General features: G+C 43.8%; 2 protein-coding genes across 6 annotated transcripts; one reads left to right on the forward strand and one right to left on the reverse strand.

The window, feature by feature from the left end:
• Positions 1-533: 533 nt before the first annotated feature.
• LOC106590723 (GTP-binding protein 1) lies at positions 534-17,074 on the reverse strand. Of its 5 annotated transcripts, none has more exons than XM_082966286.1 (15): positions 17,056-17,074; positions 14,393-14,585; positions 13,410-13,521; positions 12,378-12,558; positions 11,766-11,949; positions 11,429-11,593; positions 11,173-11,296; positions 10,864-10,978; positions 9,036-9,180; positions 8,738-8,920; positions 8,262-8,397; positions 7,877-8,055; positions 7,525-7,650; positions 2,856-2,906; positions 534-2,521 (listed from the first exon to the last, which is right to left on the reverse strand). In XM_082966286.1, the coding sequence occupies exons 2-15, from the start codon at positions 14,573-14,575 to the stop codon at positions 2,396-2,398; spliced, it is 2,010 nt and encodes a 669-aa protein (XP_082822412.1). In that variant the 5' UTR covers positions 14,576-14,585; positions 17,056-17,074; the 3' UTR covers positions 534-2,395. The 5 variants fall into 5 exon arrangements, with proteins under 5 accessions (XP_082822412.1, XP_045564328.1, XP_045564338.1 ...); XM_045708372.2 differs by lacking the exon at positions 17,056-17,074 and adding an exon at positions 14,830-14,882; XM_045708382.2 differs by lacking the exon at positions 17,056-17,074 and adding an exon at positions 14,755-14,856 and having other exon boundaries at positions 2,856-2,902.
• LOC106590712 (galectin-2) lies at positions 15,742-20,093 on the forward strand. The gene is made up of 4 exons (XM_014181871.3): positions 15,742-15,824; positions 18,155-18,234; positions 18,760-18,919; positions 19,551-20,093. Exons 1-4 carry the CDS (start codon positions 15,822-15,824, stop codon positions 19,695-19,697), a joined length of 390 nt encoding a protein of 129 aa, XP_014037346.1. The 5' UTR covers positions 15,742-15,821; the 3' UTR covers positions 19,698-20,093.
• Positions 20,094-20,670: the final 577 nt, after the last annotated feature.

A 20,670-nucleotide genomic window follows, 5' to 3' on the forward strand; every position in this document is an offset into this window, starting at 1 on the left:
CAAACAGGTAGGCTATAACCCCACCCACGTTGCCAAAGCACAGCCCCCACACCACTGGAGGGATATCTCCAACCACCAACCTGAGACACTGAAGTGTGTGTGTGTGTGTGTGTGTGTGTGTGTGTGTGTGTGTGTGTGTGTGTGTGTGTGTTAGAGTGATTGACTATCTGTATGCAGTGTACTTCCACACCTGCAAAACTCACAACTGAAGCCAGCGGTTTCTCTGTCCTCGTTTCACCTATAAAGGAAAAGTAACCCTCGTCACTCAACCTTACAACTCTCTCAGTGCTTTCTCTAAACCAAGGCCTCAGCATAGACCACTCGTACTCATAAAGCTTAGAGTAAGAGTGCTGATCTAAGAGCTGTTTGCCTTTTAGAGCACAATCATTAAGATTACATGGAAAGGGGGAGACCTGATCCTAGAACAGCACTAACATCGGAATGTGAACTGGTCCCTTATAGAAGTGCTGGCAGCCAGGTGATACACTCTCCCTAGAAGGCCCAGTATTGACAAAATATGACCAGACAACATGTTGATACTCTGAAACAGCTTTATTTAAAAGGATTTACAACAAACTGGCACCACTGTGTTAAGTTAAACGACTTTCTTTTTCTTTCGGTGCAACTTTCCTTTTTGTACATAAGATGCATACACAAAAATGTGTTGCTCAGTCCATTCAAAAAGAAAATGTATACACTAATATTAGCTTAAAAAAAAAGGGAAAAAAATGGTTGTTGAATGTACTGAGATCAACATCCATTATAAATGCAGAGAATAAGAAATAAAATTAGGTTACCTTTAGACCTGATCTAAGGTCAGTTGTTTCCCCCTCTAATACTTCAGGATAACATCTGTGGCTGGATAAACTGATCCTAGATCTGTACTAAAGTATAACGTCTACCTGGTGGTAACAACAAATTCAAGCCTTCCACCACTGAAACCTGTCCCAATACAAACCCAAAATAAAAATGCTCACACCCCATCAAAGCTTAGAAAAAAAATAATTTGAATCATATCAAGTATGGAAATGGATTAACCTAAATCTTCAATCCCAAAAAGCCTAATTCCTCCAACAAATCTTATAGAAGGTGTGCATGACTAGAAACTGAATAAAACAAATCTTAAAACTACTATTCCGCCTGCATTTTTGGGCTCAAACAATGTCCTTGAGAGGGTATTGAGGATAACATGGAAAACTTCTAAATCCTCCTGAAATACTTTTAAGCCGTATTAGCCTTCTTGGATTTTCCAAACCCTTTCATCTATGAAAGCCAAATAAATAATCCAACACAGAACACGCTACAAGGGTAGCTGAGCAATGATTCCCAAATCTATTGAAATTAATTATAGAACAGATATGTCGTCTGTGTTTTTCAGTTACACGTCAACATTTCTGACTGCAACAGATGAACAGAACTTTGAACAAACTTTGCATCCATTTGAACAATGTAGCTCACTTAATTTCTCCAAGACCAAAATCCACTATTTTAAAAAACACACAGCTTTCAGTTTCCACTCAATGCTTTTTTTTGGGCAGACATAAAAAGGCACACATATCTAAATCATTGGTTCTGTATAGCAGGTTTTCCAAGGCCCAAATTAGTCATTTCTCCTATTAAAATACAGCCAGGGCAAAAATAGAACAAAACATGACCTACAGCGAGTCCTGATCCAAATGTTTGAGAACCACTGTTTTATGTATAGTCAGATGGCAGTGTATGAGCCTAGTGAAAAATTGTCCTTGGGGTTGGTTAGGTAGGCCTATCCCGTGTCTGAACCACACCCATCCTGTTCTATTAGATTGAGTGGAAACCTTGTGTCTAAATAATGATGAATCAAATAACAAATCTAAACCTTGAGACTCCTATGCCAGGTCCGGTCTGTTAGATTTCATCTAAACCTTGTGAACTACACCATTTATTTCCTGTTAGATTGAATCTTGAATCAGTTATTATTAGACTCGATGACGACCCCTTAAGACAACAGTTAAGATCTGTGTGCCTGAACAACACCATTTCTTTCCTGTCTACATAATGAATCTGTAATAAAACTAAACCTTGTTTGTTTCTATTACTACACCGTGTCTGTTAGATTGAATAAACTGTTTCCTTCTGCTATATTCCAGGGGCCAGTTCAGTCGTTAGTTGCCATAGAATCCATAGTGACATTTAACGATGTTCTAGAACTACTCTGTAATGGTGATCTAACTAGGATGTACATGTTAAGCTGTATCATTTAGGATTAATGCATGTTTCACTTCTAGTCCTCCTTTTCTTTGCTACATTCATTCCTTCTCCCCAAATTGGAACAAGAATGATTACAAAACAGGATGTAGAGGAGGGGAGAGAGAGAAGAGGATGTAGAGGAGAGTATAGAGAGGAGATGGTGGAGGGGTTAGGCAGTGGTGCCCACTCCTGCTGCAGCTGGTGTGTGTTGTGATGTTGGCGATGCTGTGCTGTTCAGGGCTTTTCCTCGGTGTCTCTGACCCCCTCTCCTCCTGCCTCCACCTCCTGACTTGGGCTGGAGGAGAACAGTCACAACAGAACAAGTGTTACTAAATGTTAAGCCAAGCACACAATTTACAACCACCTCTAACTTTTAGATAATATTTGACTTTAAAAAATGAGAATAGACAAATTCTCATAGAATTTTTATTTATTTATTACACAACATTAGTTCAGGCTAAATGTCATTTTAATGTTTTCATTCAAGTAAATAATCTTTTTAGTACTTTTAGAAGTCAAAGTTCAGGCTTGCACAGGAAAACACTCTTTAGAGTTGGGATAAATGAAAGTCATGGCAGTACTTCTTTAAGACAAATGGCGCTGGTGTTTCCTTCCCTCGTTCCGTTTACCTGGTTCTCTTTGTTGCCGTCTTTACATAGCGTCTCCTCCTCCCCCACTGTCTGACGCAGACACCCAACAAGACAGACGGAGGGAGAGAGAGAGTGAAGGAAAACGAAAGAGTGACGGGTGGGGGAAGTGTTAAGGAGGGGACGGGGAGACAAGTTTAATGGACGGAGGTCAGGAAAGATGAAAGGAACGAGTGATGGGTCCGGCGATAATGAAGGAGAGGAGTGAACGAAAGTGGGATGAGGAGGAAAAAAGATGTAAGTGGAATGAAAATTGAGAGCGGAAGAGAGGGATATTGGCAGACAAGTGTGAGGGTCAAGGAAAGGGAGGACATTTTGAAAAAAAAATAGAGATGGTGAAAGACAGGGTGATGAACAATCAAAAGCGCGGGATAAAGAAAGAGTGAAACGAGATGGAGGGGCATCGGAAGAGAGATTAGCCAGCATATTGGAAAAAGAGAAGAAAGCTGCTGTTACAACACACACATGCCAACCCTGTCCAGCTTTTAGAGTACCATACGCGCACGGCATATTTTAGAGTACCATACGCACGCGCCAAATTGCGGTTAGATTTAGCCTTACGCAGCAGGGCATCAGGGTAGACTTCTTTGTGGCAAATAGTTCCTCTGGCAATCATTGAAACCATATTGGTAACGAGTGCACTCAGCATGTCTGAGCAAATTTATTTTGTCCCCCCACACCAAAGGCAGGTTGAAATATTAAAACAAACGCCGAACAAATTATATTAATTTGGGGACAGGTTGAAAAGCATTAAACATTTATGGAAATTTTGCTAGCTCATTTGTCCTGGGATATAAACGTTTAGTTGTTATTTTACCTGAAATGCACAAGGTCCTCTACTCCGACAATTAATACACACAAAATAGTCAACTGAAACGTTTCTAGTCATCTCTCCTCCTTCCAGGCTTTTTCTTCTTTGGACTTTATGGCAAATCGCATCTAACTGGCTGACCACACCGCTCACGTTGCATAATACATTTAGACATACTTGTTATTCAATTATTGCACCCACACTGCACGTGAGCGTCTGCGTTGTCAAGTGCTAAAATAGAAGTCAGTTCTGTTTCTGACTGTCAAAGGAATTATTTTATCCCCATGATAATAATTAACAATCAATAAGCCTTGACTAATTCCCAAGGTTTGTAAGACAATGGGTTAATAATTAGGCAAGGACTCAGCTTTCTGCAAAAGGTCTGTACAGTTGATTCAGAGAACGTTCTGCCCAACATGAACAAAGACGTTCATTTTATCCCCTCTCTCTCCCTCTCCGCTTACGCACACATCTCCACACAAACTGTAGATAACTTACGCACACACACACACGGTGAACAGTATCTCTCCCTTGACTTCCCACCGCTGTTAATCACTATCCAGCGCTGTCTGTGCTTTCCCCCCCCCGAGATTACTGAGACCTTGAGAGTTACTCCCATATTTCCTCCAAAGCCTCTCAAAGTTGCTAGGTCAGGTAGAACCAGTCTACAGTTCTCTTAGATCCACTAATACACACACACACACACACACACACACACACACACACACACACACACACACACACACACACTCTTCCTTCCGGGTCTCTACTAGACCTTATGGGACTAACGTTCAGTCCTTTAATTATTCATTATCCATGCTACATAACTACTAATTAATAATGGATTATTGATTCATTTACCTTTATTAGATAAGAGAATTATCACGGACGCAGATCGCGCTGCAAGTCCTGCCTCTCCCATCTCATTGGTTTATAGAAGCAGCTACCCACGTGCCATCTCATTGGTTATACCCACGTGGGTGACTGAAAGACGAACGAGGTCAGTGCCGGTAATGCACCTAGTTTATGAAAGTTGACAATCGCAATATAAAGTCAAGAGAAGAAAAAGTCTGGAAGGAGGCGATTCGGTAGACTGTTTTATGTGTGGATAAATTGGTGGAGTAGAGGACCTTGGGCATTTCAGGTAAAATAACTCATGTTTATATCCCAGGACAAATTAGCTAGCAACAGCAAGCTAGCTAAATAGGACAAATTAGCTAGCATGCCCAAGCTAGCTAGCTAAATAACCATCAACGTTTAATGCTTTTCGACCTGTCCCCAAAATAATACTCTGAACCAATTACATTAATTTGGGAACAGGTCAATAAGCATTAAAACATTGATGGCAATTTATCTAGTTAGCTATTTAGTTTGTCTTTTAATCACCCACGTGGGTATAACCAATGAGGAAATGGCACAGGTACCTGCTTCTATAAACCAATGAGGAGCTGGTGAGGCAGGACTTATTTTAGCGCTTTTATTTCTTTCATCACTTTTCCAGTGGGTCAGAAGTTTACACCACACTCAATTAGTATTTGGTAGCATTGCCTTTAAAATTGTTTAACTTGGTTCAAAACATTTCGGGACGCATTCTACAAGCTTCCCACAATAAATTGGGTGAATTTTGGCCCATTCCTCCTGAGAGCTGGTGTAACTGAGTCAGGTTTGTAGGCCTCCTTGCTCGCATATGCTTTTTCAGTTCTGCCCACACATTTTCTATAGGCTTGAGGTCAGGGCTTTGATGGCCACTCCAATACCTTGACTTTGTTGTCCTTAAGCCATTTTGCCACAACTTTGGAAGTATGCTTGGGGTCATTGTCCATTTGGAAGACCCATTTGCAACCAACCTTTAACTTCCTGACTGATGTCTCGAGGTGTTTCTTCAATATATCCACATAAATGTCCTTCCTCATGATGCCATCTATTTTGGGAAGTGCACCTGTCCCTCCTGCAGCAAAGCACCCCCACAACATGATGCTGCCACCCCTGTGCGTCGCGGTTGGGATGGTGTTCATCGGCTTGCAAACCTCCCCCTTTTTCCTACAAACATAATGATGATCATTATGGCCAAAGAGTTATTTTTTTCTTTCTCAACAGATCAGAGGACATTTCTCCAAAAAGTACAATCTTTGTCCCCATGTGCAGTTGCAAACCGTAGTCTGGCTTTTTTATGGCGGTTTTGGAGTAGTGGCTTCTTCCTTGCTGAGCGGCCTTTCAGGTTATGTCGATATAGGAATTGTTTTACTGTGGATATAGATACTTTTGTACCGTTACCTCCAGCATCTTCACAAGGTCCTTCGCTGCTGTTCTAGGATTGATTTGCACTTTTCGCACCAAAGTACATTCATCTCTAGGAGACAGAACGCTTCTCCTTCCTGAGTAGTGTGACAGCTGCGTGGTCCCATAGTACGCAAGTATAAACACTATTGTTTGTACAGATGAATGGTACCTTCAGGCATTTGGAAATTGCACCCATGGATGAACCAGACTTGTGGAGGTCTACACATTTTTGTCTGAGGTCTTGGCAGATTTCTTTTGATTTTCCCATGATGTCAAGCAAAGAGGCACTGAGTTTGAAGGTAGGCCATGAAATACATCCACAGATACACCTCCAACTGACTTAAATTATGTCAATTAGCCTATCAGAAGTTTCTAAAGCCATGATATTTTCTGGAATTTTCCAAGCCGTTTAAAGGCACAGTCAACTTAGTGTATGTAAACTTCTGACCCACTGGAATTGTGATACAGTGAATTATAAGTGAAATAAACTGTCTGTAAACAATTGTTGGAAAAATAATTTGAGTCATGCACAAAGTAGATGTTCGTCCAATAATGATGTATTAATCTCCATGTCCGTTGACACAAACTCCATACATGTCTGTGTGGTGCAGCTCAAGAATCAGGATGTTAGATTCACTCAGTGGATGCATTTTTTTTAATTTAAATGTTAAATAAAAAAAATAAAAAAAATAAGGCCCCATTCATTTCTGTGTACTATTAACTCGGATCTCGTACATGGACAGAGAATTGCATAGTTGGTACGCAAAATGCTGTATGTTGGCAGGTCTGCACACACACACACACACACGCACACACACACAAAATCCAGTCACTCAACACTAAAGACATGAAAGCATACAATGCAGCAGGGCAGAGAGTTTAACTTTCCTCCTCTTCTAGCAAGTCATTATATTACCTCTTACTCCAGGATGTTCTCTAACCCCCTCCCTTAGTTAGAAATATTTTGTGTAGAACAGATGATTGTCTGTCATGTAGAATTGGGAATCATGTCAGCTCTACTTCTTACATCTCTGTCCAAGCCCCTCCCTCTACCTAATCCCCTCCCTCCTCCAGGTGTTCGTACCAAAGAGTTCTGTCTAAGCCCCTCCATGTCTAATGCTGCGTTCATAACCCAGAGGGAAGGCGTTAATTACCAGTTGTGAAGTCGTAAATACCAGCTGGATGCATTCACGTGCTTTGAACTCGTTGAGAAAAGCCGATTGGCTAATGGCCAACAAGCAGCATCAACCATAATCTTGCTTGTAAACCAAGTCGTATTAAAAAAAACATTAATAGATATACATTTTTTATAAATAATGTTTTGTTGATGCATAGAGGTCATTTCCTTAGTAGGTGACAGAGCTCAGCATGTGGGAGAAGTCAGAGCTCAGGGATGATAGATGAGCTTCCCACTAGTAATTACCAGTTGGAGGGGCGTTCCAGTGGATTTTTCCCAGTCGTATGTGGTAAATACCACTTTCCCACTTGGTTATGAACGCAGGGTAGTCCCTTTCTTCACCAGTTGTTCAGTCTAAGCCCCTCCCTACCCCGGTAGCTCACCGGTAGCTGTCCTGCGCTGGGGCTGTCGGGCCGCGGTGCGGATCCTGCCTCCTCATTGGCTGACGTGGTGCCCTTCTTAGTGGACTGCATCTTGGCCTGCTGGGCCTTGGTGACTGACTGGAGCAGCTGGAGAGACATGTACAGGTGGAGTTAGTTAGGAGGTAGTCTGGGACCCTTTAGAAAGAGGTATAAGCCCTTCATAACACTTGACCACACACACAGCAAATCTGGTGAAGAGACAGTAAGTTATTGTAACATTGTGAAATGTTTCTCTAAGGGGGTTTAATGCTCCATGACCTTTTATAAACTTATGACCATTCATAACCCCTTACAACTAGTTATAACCCCATACCTTGGTGATGGTGCCCACAGCCTTGGTGCGTCCCTCTCTGAACACCAGTCTCTGGTCTGTGTGGAGGTACTCGGGGGTCTTGATGAATCTGAAGTGGACTGAGGCCTTGTCTCCGGTACGTAGACAGTCTCTGTTCATGGTCAGAATGGTGGCTGTCTGTCTGATGCTGCCACAGTGCACTGAGGGAGAGAAAGACAGAAAAAAAATAACAATTGACATACCAGTGGCATAGCAACTGTGGACGTGTCCCATTGTCTCTCCTACAGTCACACAAAAATGAGACAAAGACCTAATATGAATATGGCTGAAACTGTAATGCTAAATTGAGCATTGCCACAGTATACAAGCAATCATGAACACACCCAGACGTTTGAAAGCCGCTCACCCATAGCCTGGTATCGTGGTGATATGGTGGTGGGGTGGTGCAGGACCAGTATCTCAGCCATGAACTCCCAGGTAGCCTGCGGTGTTAGTCTGGGAGAGATCATCACCATCCCCTTCCTGATGGAGGAACGCTTGATCTGGAGGAGAAGAAAGAGAGAGAGAGGGGTGAAAAAGGGGCCGGGCGGGGGAGAGGGGAAGAGGAGAGAGAAACATTAGGACAGACATTGTGTCAGAAATGTGCCGATCGAGGATTTTTCCAACGGGAGTCATCCATTGATCGATTATGGACAGAGAATTCTCTGGAGAAAAAAACGAATTGTCCATCTTTTTACATATGCAACTTATTCGAAAATTGTTGACTTGAGCTGATCTTTTGACACACAAAAACAGACAATTTATGAATGCAAGTACGACTTAATCTGTGTTATTGTGTCTGTGTGTGGTTGTAGCCTTACAGTCATACGCCTAAAAACACACCTTTTTGAGTGCGAAGGAGGCGGTCTGTCCCCCCCGGACCTCTTTGACTGGCATCCTCTTGCGGTGGATAGATTTGACAGCGATGGAGAGGAAACTGCCCAGGGGGTCTGGGCCGAGCAGCAGCGTGTCATTCAGTCGTATCAATCCACGTAACGTAGTGCCGGATACTACTGTGCCCACACCCTGAGGAGAGAAAGGAGACGTCAATACAACACAGGCTGTTAAATGTGTTTGTGGTGTTGTGTGTGTGTGTGTGTGTGTGTGTGTGTGGTGTTGATGGTTGTGTGTGTGGACCAACCGGTACTGAGTAGGTGTCATCGATCTGGAACTCGGCAGGCTCATCTTCTCTATAGGAGGTTTTAGAAGACAGCAGGTTGAGGAACATCTTCAGAAGGTCCATGTTCTCTCCTGTTACATTGGAGACCTGGAAGATTGGACACATCCTAGGGAGAGACACAGAGAGAGAAAGAGAGGGAGAGGGGAGCAGGGAGAAGAGAAAGGAAGAAAGACAAAGATGGGACAAAGAGGGAAAGAGTGGAGGAGTAAGGCGACATACGTTACCCATAAATCAATTCAAATGTTATTGGTCACATACAATTTTTTTTGCAGATGTTATTTCAGGTGTAGCGAAATGCTTGTGTTCCTAGCTCCTGCAGTGCAGTAATATCTAACAATTCACAACATTACACAAACCTCAAAATAAAATGGAATTAAGAAATATATAAATATTAGGACGAGCAATTTCGGAGTTGCATTAACTAGAATACAGTATATTAACATATGAAATGGGCACAACAGTATGTAAACATTATTAACATGACCAGTGGTCCATGTCTATGTACATAGGGCAGCAGCCTCTAAGGGGTATGGTTGAGTAACTGGGTGGTAGCCGGCTAGTGACAGTGACTAAGTTCAGAGCAGGGTACTGGGTGGAGGCCAGCTAGTGATGCTATTTAACAGTCTGATGGCCTTGAGATAGAAGCTGTTTTTCAGTCTCTCGGGCCCAGCCTTGATGCACCTGTACTGACCTCGTCTTCTGGATGATAGCTGGGTGAACAGGCAGTGGCTCGGGTGGTTGTTGTCCTTGATGATCTTTTTGGCCTTCCTGTGACATCGGGTGCTGTAGGTGTCCTGAGAGCAGGCAGTGCTTCCCCGGTGATGCGTTGGGCAGACCGCACCACCCTATGGAGAGCTCTGTGATTGCGGGCAGTGCAGCTGTGAGGTTCTTAGGGATCAAGCCAAATTTCTTCAGCCTCCTGAGGTTGAAGAGGCGCTGTCTTCACCACTAACTGTGTGGGTGGACCATTTCAGATGGTCAGTGATGAGTACACTGAGGAACTGAGGACAGAGAGCAGGGAGAGCTTTTCACCTTCTCTGCTGCGTTCCTGTTGATGTGGATGGGAGGTGTGCTCCCTGTCTCCTGAAGACCACGATCAGCTCCTTTGTTTTGTTGACATTGAGGTGAGTTCCCTAGCACCACTCCGCCAGGGCCCTCACCACCTCCTCATGAAACATACACCTCCGCCTTTCTTCTTCCAGGAGAGTTCCTTATTCCCGTCTGTGCGATGTACTGAGAACCCAGCTGGCTGTATGGATGGGGACAGTATATCTGGAGAGCCATGATTCCGTGAAACAGAGTATGTTACAGTCCCTGAGCTCATCTACTTTATTGTCCAGGGACTGAACATTAGCGAGTAATATACGCGGAATCGGTGGATGGTGTGCACGCCTCCCGAGTCGGCATATAGAAGTCCACTCCAAACACCTCTTCTGCCCGGTGGTGTTTTGGAGCAGCCTCTGGGATGCGTTCAGTTGCCTTAGGGGTTGCAAACAAAGGATGCAATTCAGAAAACTCTTATTTCTGTTTGGGTCGCTGGTGAGTTACCGCCGCTCTGATATCCAAAAGTTTTCCGGCTGTATGCAATAACACAAAATACGTTCTGGGCCAATAATGTAAGAAATGACACACACACACACACACACACACACACACTTGCTTAGGAGCTAGAACAGAGGTGCCATGCCTGTCGGCGCCATCTTACACACAAGGTGGCAAACTGTTCAGATGAAATCAGGAAAAGGACCAAAACCACAAGGAAACTGTGTGTTACTTCACTGGTATTTACCTCTCTGAGCTGAAGTTGGATGCAGTGACGATAACATCATCTTTGTTTTGAACCAGTACAGGGATCTTTCTACATCCTGGGGACTTCAGTAACCTCTGTAACAGATGCAGTGTCTCTGGAAAACACACACACAATTATTAACACACATTGTGTGTTCATTTCTTAACCAAACAGACTAACGGGGAGGAACTACCTGGATTTTTCCAATGGAAAATTTTTAAAAAAAAATAAGAATGTTACATTTCACTATGATTAATTATCATGTTTTATTGATTTGAACAGGGCCATGTTCCACAGTCCATCTCTCACCTGCTAGGATGTTGGCTGGACACATGTCTATCTTGGTCACGACTACAAAGACTGGTACATTCAGGGCTAGAGCCAAACCTAGATGCTCCTTGGTCATCCCTACAATACCTGCATTACTGCCCACCTAGAGAGAGAGAGAGGGAAGGAGAGCGAGATGTAGAAGAGTGAGCGAGAGAAAGTCACTGACACAGTAAATGTCTGTGGTGATAAGCAACTGACCATGTGTGAATGAAAACACACCACCCCTGTCTCTCACCATGAGCATACAGAAGTCTGGTAGGTGTCCGGTCATTCCAAACACAGTGGTTTTCAGATACTTCTCGTGGCCGGCCAGATCTATAAAGGTGATGACCTTAGAGGACCTCTCACAGATCTTAGTCCAGTCCAGGCTGCCCCCGTGATTGTCTGGCTTATTCACCACCTAGGAGCAGAGACCGAGAGAGGTTGGTATAAATCAGAGTGCTGGACAACACGCTAGGGTCAAGATGAACCAGGCTCTAAGTCAGCTTCGTCCTGTCACTCTCCATCTCCTGCCTATGTCATCCCTATCTAACTTAAATGTCCTTAGTGACTCCTCCAAGTCATTATCTTACATGTCCCTCCTGGTCGAAGCCCAGGATGTCGTTCCCCACACTGCTGGTCCTGCCGCTCTCCATCTCGTGTTTGTGTCGGAAGAGCTTCTGCCTGGCGAACCCCCTGCCGTTGTCCAGCTCCCCGTGGGTCAACACCCCCAGCAGGGTGCTCTTACCGGCATCCACGTTACCCACCACCGCCACCCTGTATGGGAAGGGGAGAGAGAAGTTAAAGGACAGAGAGCTGTTATGTGCAACACCAAATGTTGCAGAACATTGATCCTGAAAGCAAACCAACTTCTTCTCCCCCTGAGAAGACCTATTAATAAATTAACGAATGTCTCTCTCTCCCCCCCTCCCGGCATCCCATTCTCCCTCTCTCGACTTGTCGGTGGATGAGGTAGTCTTGTACTCCCCCCCCCCCCCTCCTCACCTCACTTCCAGGAAGTCCTCCTCTCTGACGGCAGATGACGTAGTCTTGTACTCTCCCCCCCCCCACCTCACTTCCAGGAAGTCCTCCTCTCCGACGGCAGATGACGTAGTCTTGTACTCTCCCCCCCCCCCTCACCTCACTTCCAGGAAGTCCTTCTCTCCGATGGCGGATGAGGTAGTCTTGTACTCCCCCCCCCTCACCTCACTTCCAGGAAGTCCTCCTCTCCGACCCGTCGGCGGATGAGGTAGTCTCGTACTTTCCCCCCTGCGTCACTACGTTCTCTCAGCAGGATCATGTCTGCCTCTATCTGCTCACACAGGGATTGAACCGTGGCCACTGACGCCTCCATGTCCCCCTCGTCCAGACCATAGTCACCTCCGTCTGATCGAGAAGGGGGGGAAGCAGGAGAGAGGATGTAAGGAGATAGAAAGCCACACACTAACCACACTGCCCATAACTCTGAGAACACCCATGCTTGTGGCTTTAACCAGACATAAGGCCTTAATTACAGGGTACTTGACTGCATTTCCAGTTTACATCAGTTAATGTAGCTATAGTAGTTCCATTAATGTTTGGGCAAATTATAGGAACAATGGAGCAGAAGCTGAGAAGGTGGAGGCTTGTCATTTTGCCAACTGACCACTAAAAGGGTTAAATCAGGATAAACAAGTTAGCTAGTGTTTTTCAAACTTAACTGGCTAAGGATTTTACAATCACCGATAAGCATCGGTTCCCCATTCAAATGTTTAAGATACAAGTGCCTCACTCCACAGACCTCAGACCGATCCAAATGTAGCATGCATCAGTCAAGAAAACTATTAAAACATTTTTTTGCTTATAATACATTCTTTCTACCATCCGAAAATACCTCTTATATTATGACAACTGATGCACCCTCTCTTTCAGTGTTGAACTGCATGTAGGTCCAACTCTGTTGACAGTCATTGATCTACAAGTAATTCTGCATGCCAAATAACCCCAGGCAATACAAGTAGCCTAGTCAACCTGCGCACTGTGCCCAGCTTTGGGGGTTGACACTAGCCTGACTGGTCCCAGATCTGTTTGTGTTTAAACAACAGACAAAAAGCACATCAGGTCTGTGTTCTGTAAGGGGGTCACCGTAGATCTGGGTTCTTATTGGAGATGTTTACACATGAGGACCATGTGTTCTGTTGTGTGGTTTAGGTATATGGACCGAAAATAAGGTAGGAAAGTAGGTTGTCCCTTCTGACCTGAGCCCACTCCCACAACATAAATGGTCTCCCCACATCCTTCATCCATCCTCTCTCGGAGTTGCCGTAGTAACGAGTCATACTGTTCTCCTGTGGGGCTGACCAGAGTCAGCTAGGAAAGAGAGAAAATATATGTCTAGGTTCATTCACTGGTGTGTTGTTTGATAATTGACAGAAACTTAGATAAGTGTGTTTGCAATAACATTTTATTGTAAACTGGACTTGGTGATGCATCTAAATTTACAACGTAAATAAAAAAAACGTAACATTACAGTTTATGTCCAGTAGAGGACAGGGCAGAATAATACTAACAAAACAAAGTATGGACAGCCAGACAGACAGCATGCAAATATTGAAGCAAGTAGCTAGAAGCTAGGCCTGGGTCGTTTGTTGATGTTACAATGACATAGCCTAGCTTCTGGCAAGCCTGACCAAGTTGTAAATGTGCACATGCATGATGATTCATGCAATTAGGAACATATTGATGTTTAATCCACACTTTCTTATTTGAAATAAATGGCATTTGCCAGATAAATATAGGTTTCAGGCCGGATTGGTGTCACTCTTTTCGCCCCAGCTAACACGCCTGACTCAGTTTAAACTTCAGTTTAGAATGCAACTAGTTTAAATCAGCTGTGTTTGCTAGGGATGGGGGAAAAGTGACAGCAAATCAGGCTCCCGAGGACTGGAGTTGCCCAGGCCTAAATCTGGTCAAATCATCTTAGGTTGTTTCGCCAACCCGTAGTGTCTACACAGAGTGGCACATATATACGTGTCATTCATTCATCGTTGCATGTTTTGGTGGGTACTGGTCACTCGAAAAGATACGTGTCCGGTCATACTTCAACCAAATTAAATGCCATTATAAAATTGTCACTTTCATAAAAATAGCAACATATTTTTGTTCAAGCTGATGTAAAATTGAAATCCACGCATGCATATGCCATGTAGCTAGCTTTTGCTGAGTCGAGAGCAGGGCCTACCTTGCTAGTAAAGTCTAAATGATCCTCGGACTCGCCGTTAACATTCTCTCCGTCTTCGAAGCACTCTCCCCCTGAAAGGTCATCCCCACAGTCCGGTGCGAATATAGAAACTGGTACTACGGATTCCTCTTTCAGTAATGTCCCCGGGGTTAGCCCTGGCTCTATTGCTGCCAACGACGCCATCTCCCCAAACCTTTAGGAAAAAAAGTAATTCAATTGCAAACTGCTAGCATAACATAGCTAAGCTAACGTTAGCTCACAAATCAAGCTTGCTACTGACACCAACATATTATGATGCAATGCATGCAACACTTTCGTACAGCAACTGCTCACGGTTTAAATTAGGCTAAAACGTTCCTTACTTAGAAATTGAAGTTGTATTAGTAATGTTAAGTAAAGATATAAATTCAACATCCCAGAAGTAGCAGTGTACATACAAGGTTTGCTTAGGTAGCCTACTTGAGTGTGGCCCGCCCCTATATGAAATACAGAAACGGGATTGGCTACAGTACTCAAAGCTCCACCCTCCTACCCTAGGTGCTTGAACATTGACAGGTGTTCAACGCAGAATGGAATTATTTCACAGAAACATTTTTATCTTAAGAGTTTTGACTCTCTTTCAATGTTCCATATGCACACGTAATATAGTGTGTGCACGATTATAGAATATTAAAATACTGTATGGTAAGTAATGAGTGTAGTAACTATATTTACCACTAGATCACAGTTTCATTGGTCAAAATACAGTGGATGGACACCTACATTGACTGTACTAGAAAGGATCAAATGAATCACAAAAATGTCCAGTTTTGTTGTGTACGACTCAGAAACACCCAACTGCAGGCTGAAAGGGAGAAGAATGAAACGAGAAAGAATGAAACAAGAAAGAGAAAGAAATCAAATAGATAGAGCCCTCCACCCTGTTGAGAAATGTGTCCCAAACGGCACCATATTCCCTACATAGTGCACTACTTTTGACCAGAGCTCTATGGGCCCTGATAAAAAAAACAAATGTGTACACCATATAGGGAATATGGTGCCATTTGGTACATTCTCTGGCGACTCACTCCAAATATATTTGACTATCTTCCAGTGGAGGCTGCTAAGGGGAGGATGGCTCATACTAAAGGCTGGAATAATGGCTGGAGTGGTTTCCATGTGGTTGATACCATTCCATTGACTCCATTCCAGCCATTGTTATCAGCCGTCCTCCCCTCAGTAGCCTTCACTGCTTCCTTCTATTGCTTGGTTGGAAATGTAGGCTAGTGATATTCTTGTCCCTGATTGGTCACCACTTTTACAACTCATTCTCTTATTGGCTAGTACACAATTCTAAACCCTGCCCTTTCTACAATACCAGACTGTAAAATGAAAATGTTCTCACTTTTCAGGCTTTTTCTGCTGAGATTTCAGAGAGAAGTCCGCCAAGATGGTATGTATGACTGTAATTCATTGAGAACTATTCTTTTATGAACTTTCTCTGCTTTCAAACTATCTACACACGATAGCCTGTCAGATACATTGTTTAAACACCTCCCTTTCAAAGGCAAATCAATACAAGGTAGTGGGACAGGGAGTTAGCTGGTAAAGTTTGTGTGCAGCTCCTGAAACTGATGTTTGGCTTTGATACTGTGTTATCATGATTATTATTATCACAGTACACATAACCTTGGGACAACTGGAATTGAATATGAGTCTGGGATTAAAAGACTTTCATTGACAATATAATTTATTCTACTACAGTGACAGTCCATAAAATCAATGTGTGATTCTTTGTGGTCCTTTGCAATAGTGTTCCTTATCTTGATGTACTTTGAATTATTGTGAGTGGTTACAGTCTGGAGATTAGTTGGATTCAGGGTTGTAAAAAGTAAGAGGATGACACCTGTATATTCTACAGACTTTAGATCAGGGCTCTCCAACCCCGTTCCTGGAGAAATACCCTCCTGTATGTTTTCACTTCTACCCCGTTCCTGGAGAGCCACCCTCCTGTAGGTTTTCACTCCAACCCTGTTCCTGGAAAGATACCCTCCTGTAGGTTTTCACTCCAACCCTGTTCCTGGAGAGATACCCTCCTGTAGGTTTCAGCTTATCAACCAGCTAATTATTAGAATCAGGTGAGCTAGATTAGGGTTGTAGATGCTAGGATACCCAATAGTTCAGCAGTTTAGAAATATTCTGTGTCACAATATAAATGTGGCTAACTTTGTTGCTTTGAACCACAAGAAATGTACAACGTCAATGGATTCTATCCCCAACGAATTACAGAGTTTTTGAGAATTCACTGGAGACTCCACCTGTTTGATAATTAACGTCATAATTGATCTGAGATACAGAGACAGGTGGTGCAGTGTTCCAAGGTACGGCCCAGGTATAGGGTCTAACTGCTATATCTTCTACGTGACTAATACCATGTGACACAAGGGACATTGACCCACTGATACAGAGGACACAATGACTACCATTTATTAGATCCAACCAATGATTGTTTGAATCTCAATAGCATCATTGACGATGCAGTGTCACACACACACACACACACACACACACACACACACACACACACACACACACACACACACACACACACACACACACACACACACACACACACACACACACCACAGATTGTGGTACAGACAGAGGGTGTGGTAGGGTCTTACCTCGTCTTTGAATCACCCGTTTCATCCTCTATTTTTTTGAGTCTCAGTGTTGTAAACCATTAATGACTTTACTACCTCCTTGTGACCACTTCGTAACATTCTCAACGGTCAAACATTCAAACAACGTTTAGTTCCTGTTTGCCTGCTTTTATGACCCTGTGTTCGGTATTTTATGACTGATCCCAGATATGATTGTGCAAACATGGCGTGACAATGACCATAGGAGTCGTCTAGTGCAAACAGATCTGGGACCCGGATATGGTTTTATTACCCCTGGGTGTTTCACTCACTACCCCAATAAGGTTGATCATTAACACTGAACCAGATAACCTGACCGTAGGTTCTGTTACCGTAGTTCCATGTGCACCACAGACGTGCTGATACGAATCTGTAAAGCACAGGTGGCTGGTGGCATCTTAATTGGGGAGGACGGGCTCATAGTAATGACTGGAACTGAATGAATGGAGTGGTTTGGAACTCATCATGGTTTTCCACGTGTTTGATACTTTTCCATTCACTCCATTCCAGCCATAATTATGAGATGTCCTCCCCTCAGCAGCCTCCTGAGCTGTAAAGTTTATGCAGTAGTACATGCCACAGTTATGGATAACAACGTTTACAAAAACACAAAGGTCATACAAAGTTCATACAGATGTCATTGACACTTCAGGATGATCAACTAAAAGTTCATAGCTCCATCGTCATGTCAGCTCCATCGTCATGTCAGCTCCATCGTCATGTCAACTCCATCGTCATGTCAACTCCATCGTCATGTCAGCTCCATCGTCATGTCAGCTCCATCGTCATGTCAGCTCCATCGTCATGTCAGCTCCATCGTCATGTCAGCTCCATCGTCATGTCAGCTCCATCGTCATGTCAACTGGGCCTAGATGAACATTATCCCTGTTATGGGAACCAAACTCTGCAGACCAATGAGTTTTATTTTCACCACTTCTCATTTACTCTGTCTGCTATATGTACTGTTCCTTTGGCAAGGTAACTGTTTTCTATGAGCTCAGTGCAGTAAGACGCTTATTACTGTGTATTTATCCCATTTGTTAACCCCATAGTTGTCTAATTTCTCCTCTCTTCTTCCTAGCCGTTCCGTGTGGAGGAGATGTCCTTCAAGCAGGGTCAGGAGATGACGTTCACAGGGAAGACCAAGTCTGGAGCCTCTAGGTAAGATCCTGACACTTCACCTTTCAACCCAAACCCAACACAGTGTTTCCCCTAGCATTAGACCTAGAAACCCACTGCTCACTCCCAAGATTTAACAGAACCCTGACACTCTTGGTTTCAATTGAATGTTTGTAGCCCTGATTGTACTTTTGGGGTATTTCGCAGCCCACCAACAAGAAGTGTATATGGGAAACACTGAAAACAGTGCACGTACAAGTCACTATTGGTTTCAACTATTGGTTTCAGTGTTTGTAGCCCTGGATGTCACATTGGGGGCCTTTGCAGCCCACAATATACATACATGAAGGTTGTCACGGTTATTGACATAGTTTCATTTCAATTTGGCTAAGCAAAAACAAACCACGAGCATGGAGAACTTATTGTGTTACATTTTTTGGGCTGAATTATCATATCTCATTTCCTGTTTCATTTTATCTCACCCATCTCTCCCTCTTTCTCTCTCTCTCTCTCTCTTTCTCTCACTCTTTCTAAATCTCCCCCCTCCTCCATCTCTCCCCCACATAGTTTCTCCATCAACATCGGCCACGACAGTGACAACTACGCCCTCCACTTCAACCCTCGTTTCAGCCACGAACACATCGTGTGTAACTCTCTGTCTGGAGGAAGCTGGGGAGACGAACTCAAGGAAGGCCACTTCCCCTTCCAGGATGGAGAGCAGTTCAAGGTGTGTGTGTGTGTGTGTGTGTGTGTGTGTGTGTGTGTGTGTGTGTGTGTGTGTGTGTGTGTGTGTGTGTGTGTGTGTGTGTGTGTGTGTGTGTGTGTGTGTGTGTGTGTGTGTGTGTGTGTGTGTGTGTGTGTGTGTGTGTGTGTGATAAGGTAATAAATACCAGTTTAACATTTGGTCATAGGTCAGCCTGGTCACACAGTCTGTTGACTCTAACTGCAAAATATAATATGTAACGGTTATAGAGTCCACAGTTAGTCTACACTGGGGATTAGAACTGCATCTATTGTATAAGTAGGAGATACACGTTTTATAGTTTAGTCATCTCAATGGCTCATAGATTTGGCTCACTTTTGAATTGAATCATTACAAATAAGTCTTAACCAGGAGCCATACAAATAAAGTCTACAGAAATGAAGCAGTAGATCATTACAATTTGCCTCAAAGATTCTAGCCTCCCATGCCTGACTGCTACAGACTGCAGACTACAAGACACATGGCTGGTAAATGACATTCTAAACATTTCTCTCTGTCTCTCTCTCTCTCTGTCTCTCTCTCTGTCTCTCTCTCTGTCTCTCTCTCTGTCTCTCTCTCTCTCTCTCTCTGTCTCTCTCTCTGTCTGTCTGTCCAGCTGGTCCTCAACTTCACCAATGAGCAGTTCTACATCAAGCTGCCAGACGGTCACATGATGGACTTCCCCAATCGCCTTGGCGACTGCAAGTACAACCACATCATGGTTGACGGAGATGTCAAGGTCATCAGCTTCAAGGTCAAATAGAGGTTGACCTTTAACCTCTGACAGTTGCCTAAATCCTTTGAAACAATACCTGTGAATTTATTGATACCAACTCAGAGCTCTTATTGTGTACGTTGTGTAGTGAGAGGAAAACCCACTAGGTGGAGCCACTGCCAAACGCACTTCTACCTGAAACCTGTGGAGAGACAATTCCAGATGTGTTAATAAAACCGGTGTGAAAGCAAACAATGTTTTCAGTATCTTTATGTGACCTTTGTATCATCTTTGAATGCTTTTGGTGTGTCCTTAACGAGAGCCTGAATCTTTATTTCCGTACTCACTAGTGTTGGAGATAGAAACAGAAGCATTTCGATGCACCTGCAATAACAACTGCAAATCTGTGTACGCAACCAATAAACTTCGATTTGATTTAGTGTATTCTCTTTTTCTCTTTCCCTCTCTCTCCCCCCCCCCCCCCCCCCCCCCTCCCTGTAGCTGTAGCTTGGGTGTTAATCCTCTTCTGCACACACACACACACACACACACACACACACACACTAGTGTAGCCTGGGTGTTAACCATGGTCTCCCACCATAAAATAATTGACTGTGAACTCACTAGGTCAGTGTATTCACTTATACAGTCTATTGTCACTGTCCTGCCTGTCTGTCTGCCTGTTAGTCTGTCTGCCTCCTGTCTGTCTCCTGCCTGCCTGCCTCCTGTCTGTCTGTTTGCTTGCCTCCTGTCTGTCTGTCTCGTGCCTGTCTGTCTGCCTCCTGAATGTCTGTCTGTCTGCCTGCCTGTATGTGTCTGTCTATCTGTCTGACTGTCTCCTGCCTGACTGTCTGTCTGCCTACTGCCTGTTTGCCTGCCTCCTGTCTGTCTGTCTGTCTGTCTGTCTGTCTGTCTGTCTGTCTGTCTGTCTGTCTGTCTGTCTGTCTGTCTGTCTGTCTGTCTGTCTGTCTGTCTGTCTGTCTGCCTACTGCCTGTTTGCCTGCCTCCTGTCTGTCTGTCT

The sequence above is a fragment of the Salmo salar genome, chromosome 02 (assembly GCF_965601325.2).
Source record: "Salmo salar chromosome 02, fSalSal1, whole genome shotgun sequence".
Taxonomy (NCBI): Eukaryota; Metazoa; Chordata; class Actinopteri; order Salmoniformes; family Salmonidae; genus Salmo; species Salmo salar.

Excerpts from the sequence above, each read along its gene's own strand:
- LOC106590723 (XM_082966286.1), bottom strand. The coding sequence starts at position 14,575 with ATGGCGTCGTTGGCAGCAATAGAGCCAGGGCTAACCCCGGGGACATTA. Across the intron at positions 12,559-13,409 it reads TGTTGTGGGAGTGGGCTCAG|ACGGAGGTGACTATGGTCTG; the intron begins GTCAGAAGGGAC and ends CTTCTCGATCAG. Across the intron at positions 9,181-10,863 it reads TCCAACTTCAGCTCAGAGAG|GATGTGTCCAATCTTCCAGG; the intron begins GTAAATACCAGT and ends GTCTCTCCCTAG.
- LOC106590712 (XM_014181871.3), top strand. Across the intron at positions 18,235-18,759 it reads ACCAAGTCTGGAGCCTCTAG|TTTCTCCATCAACATCGGCC; the intron begins GTAAGATCCTGA and ends TCCCCCACATAG. Across the intron at positions 18,920-19,550 it reads AGGATGGAGAGCAGTTCAAG|CTGGTCCTCAACTTCACCAA; the intron begins GTGTGTGTGTGT and ends CTGTCTGTCCAG.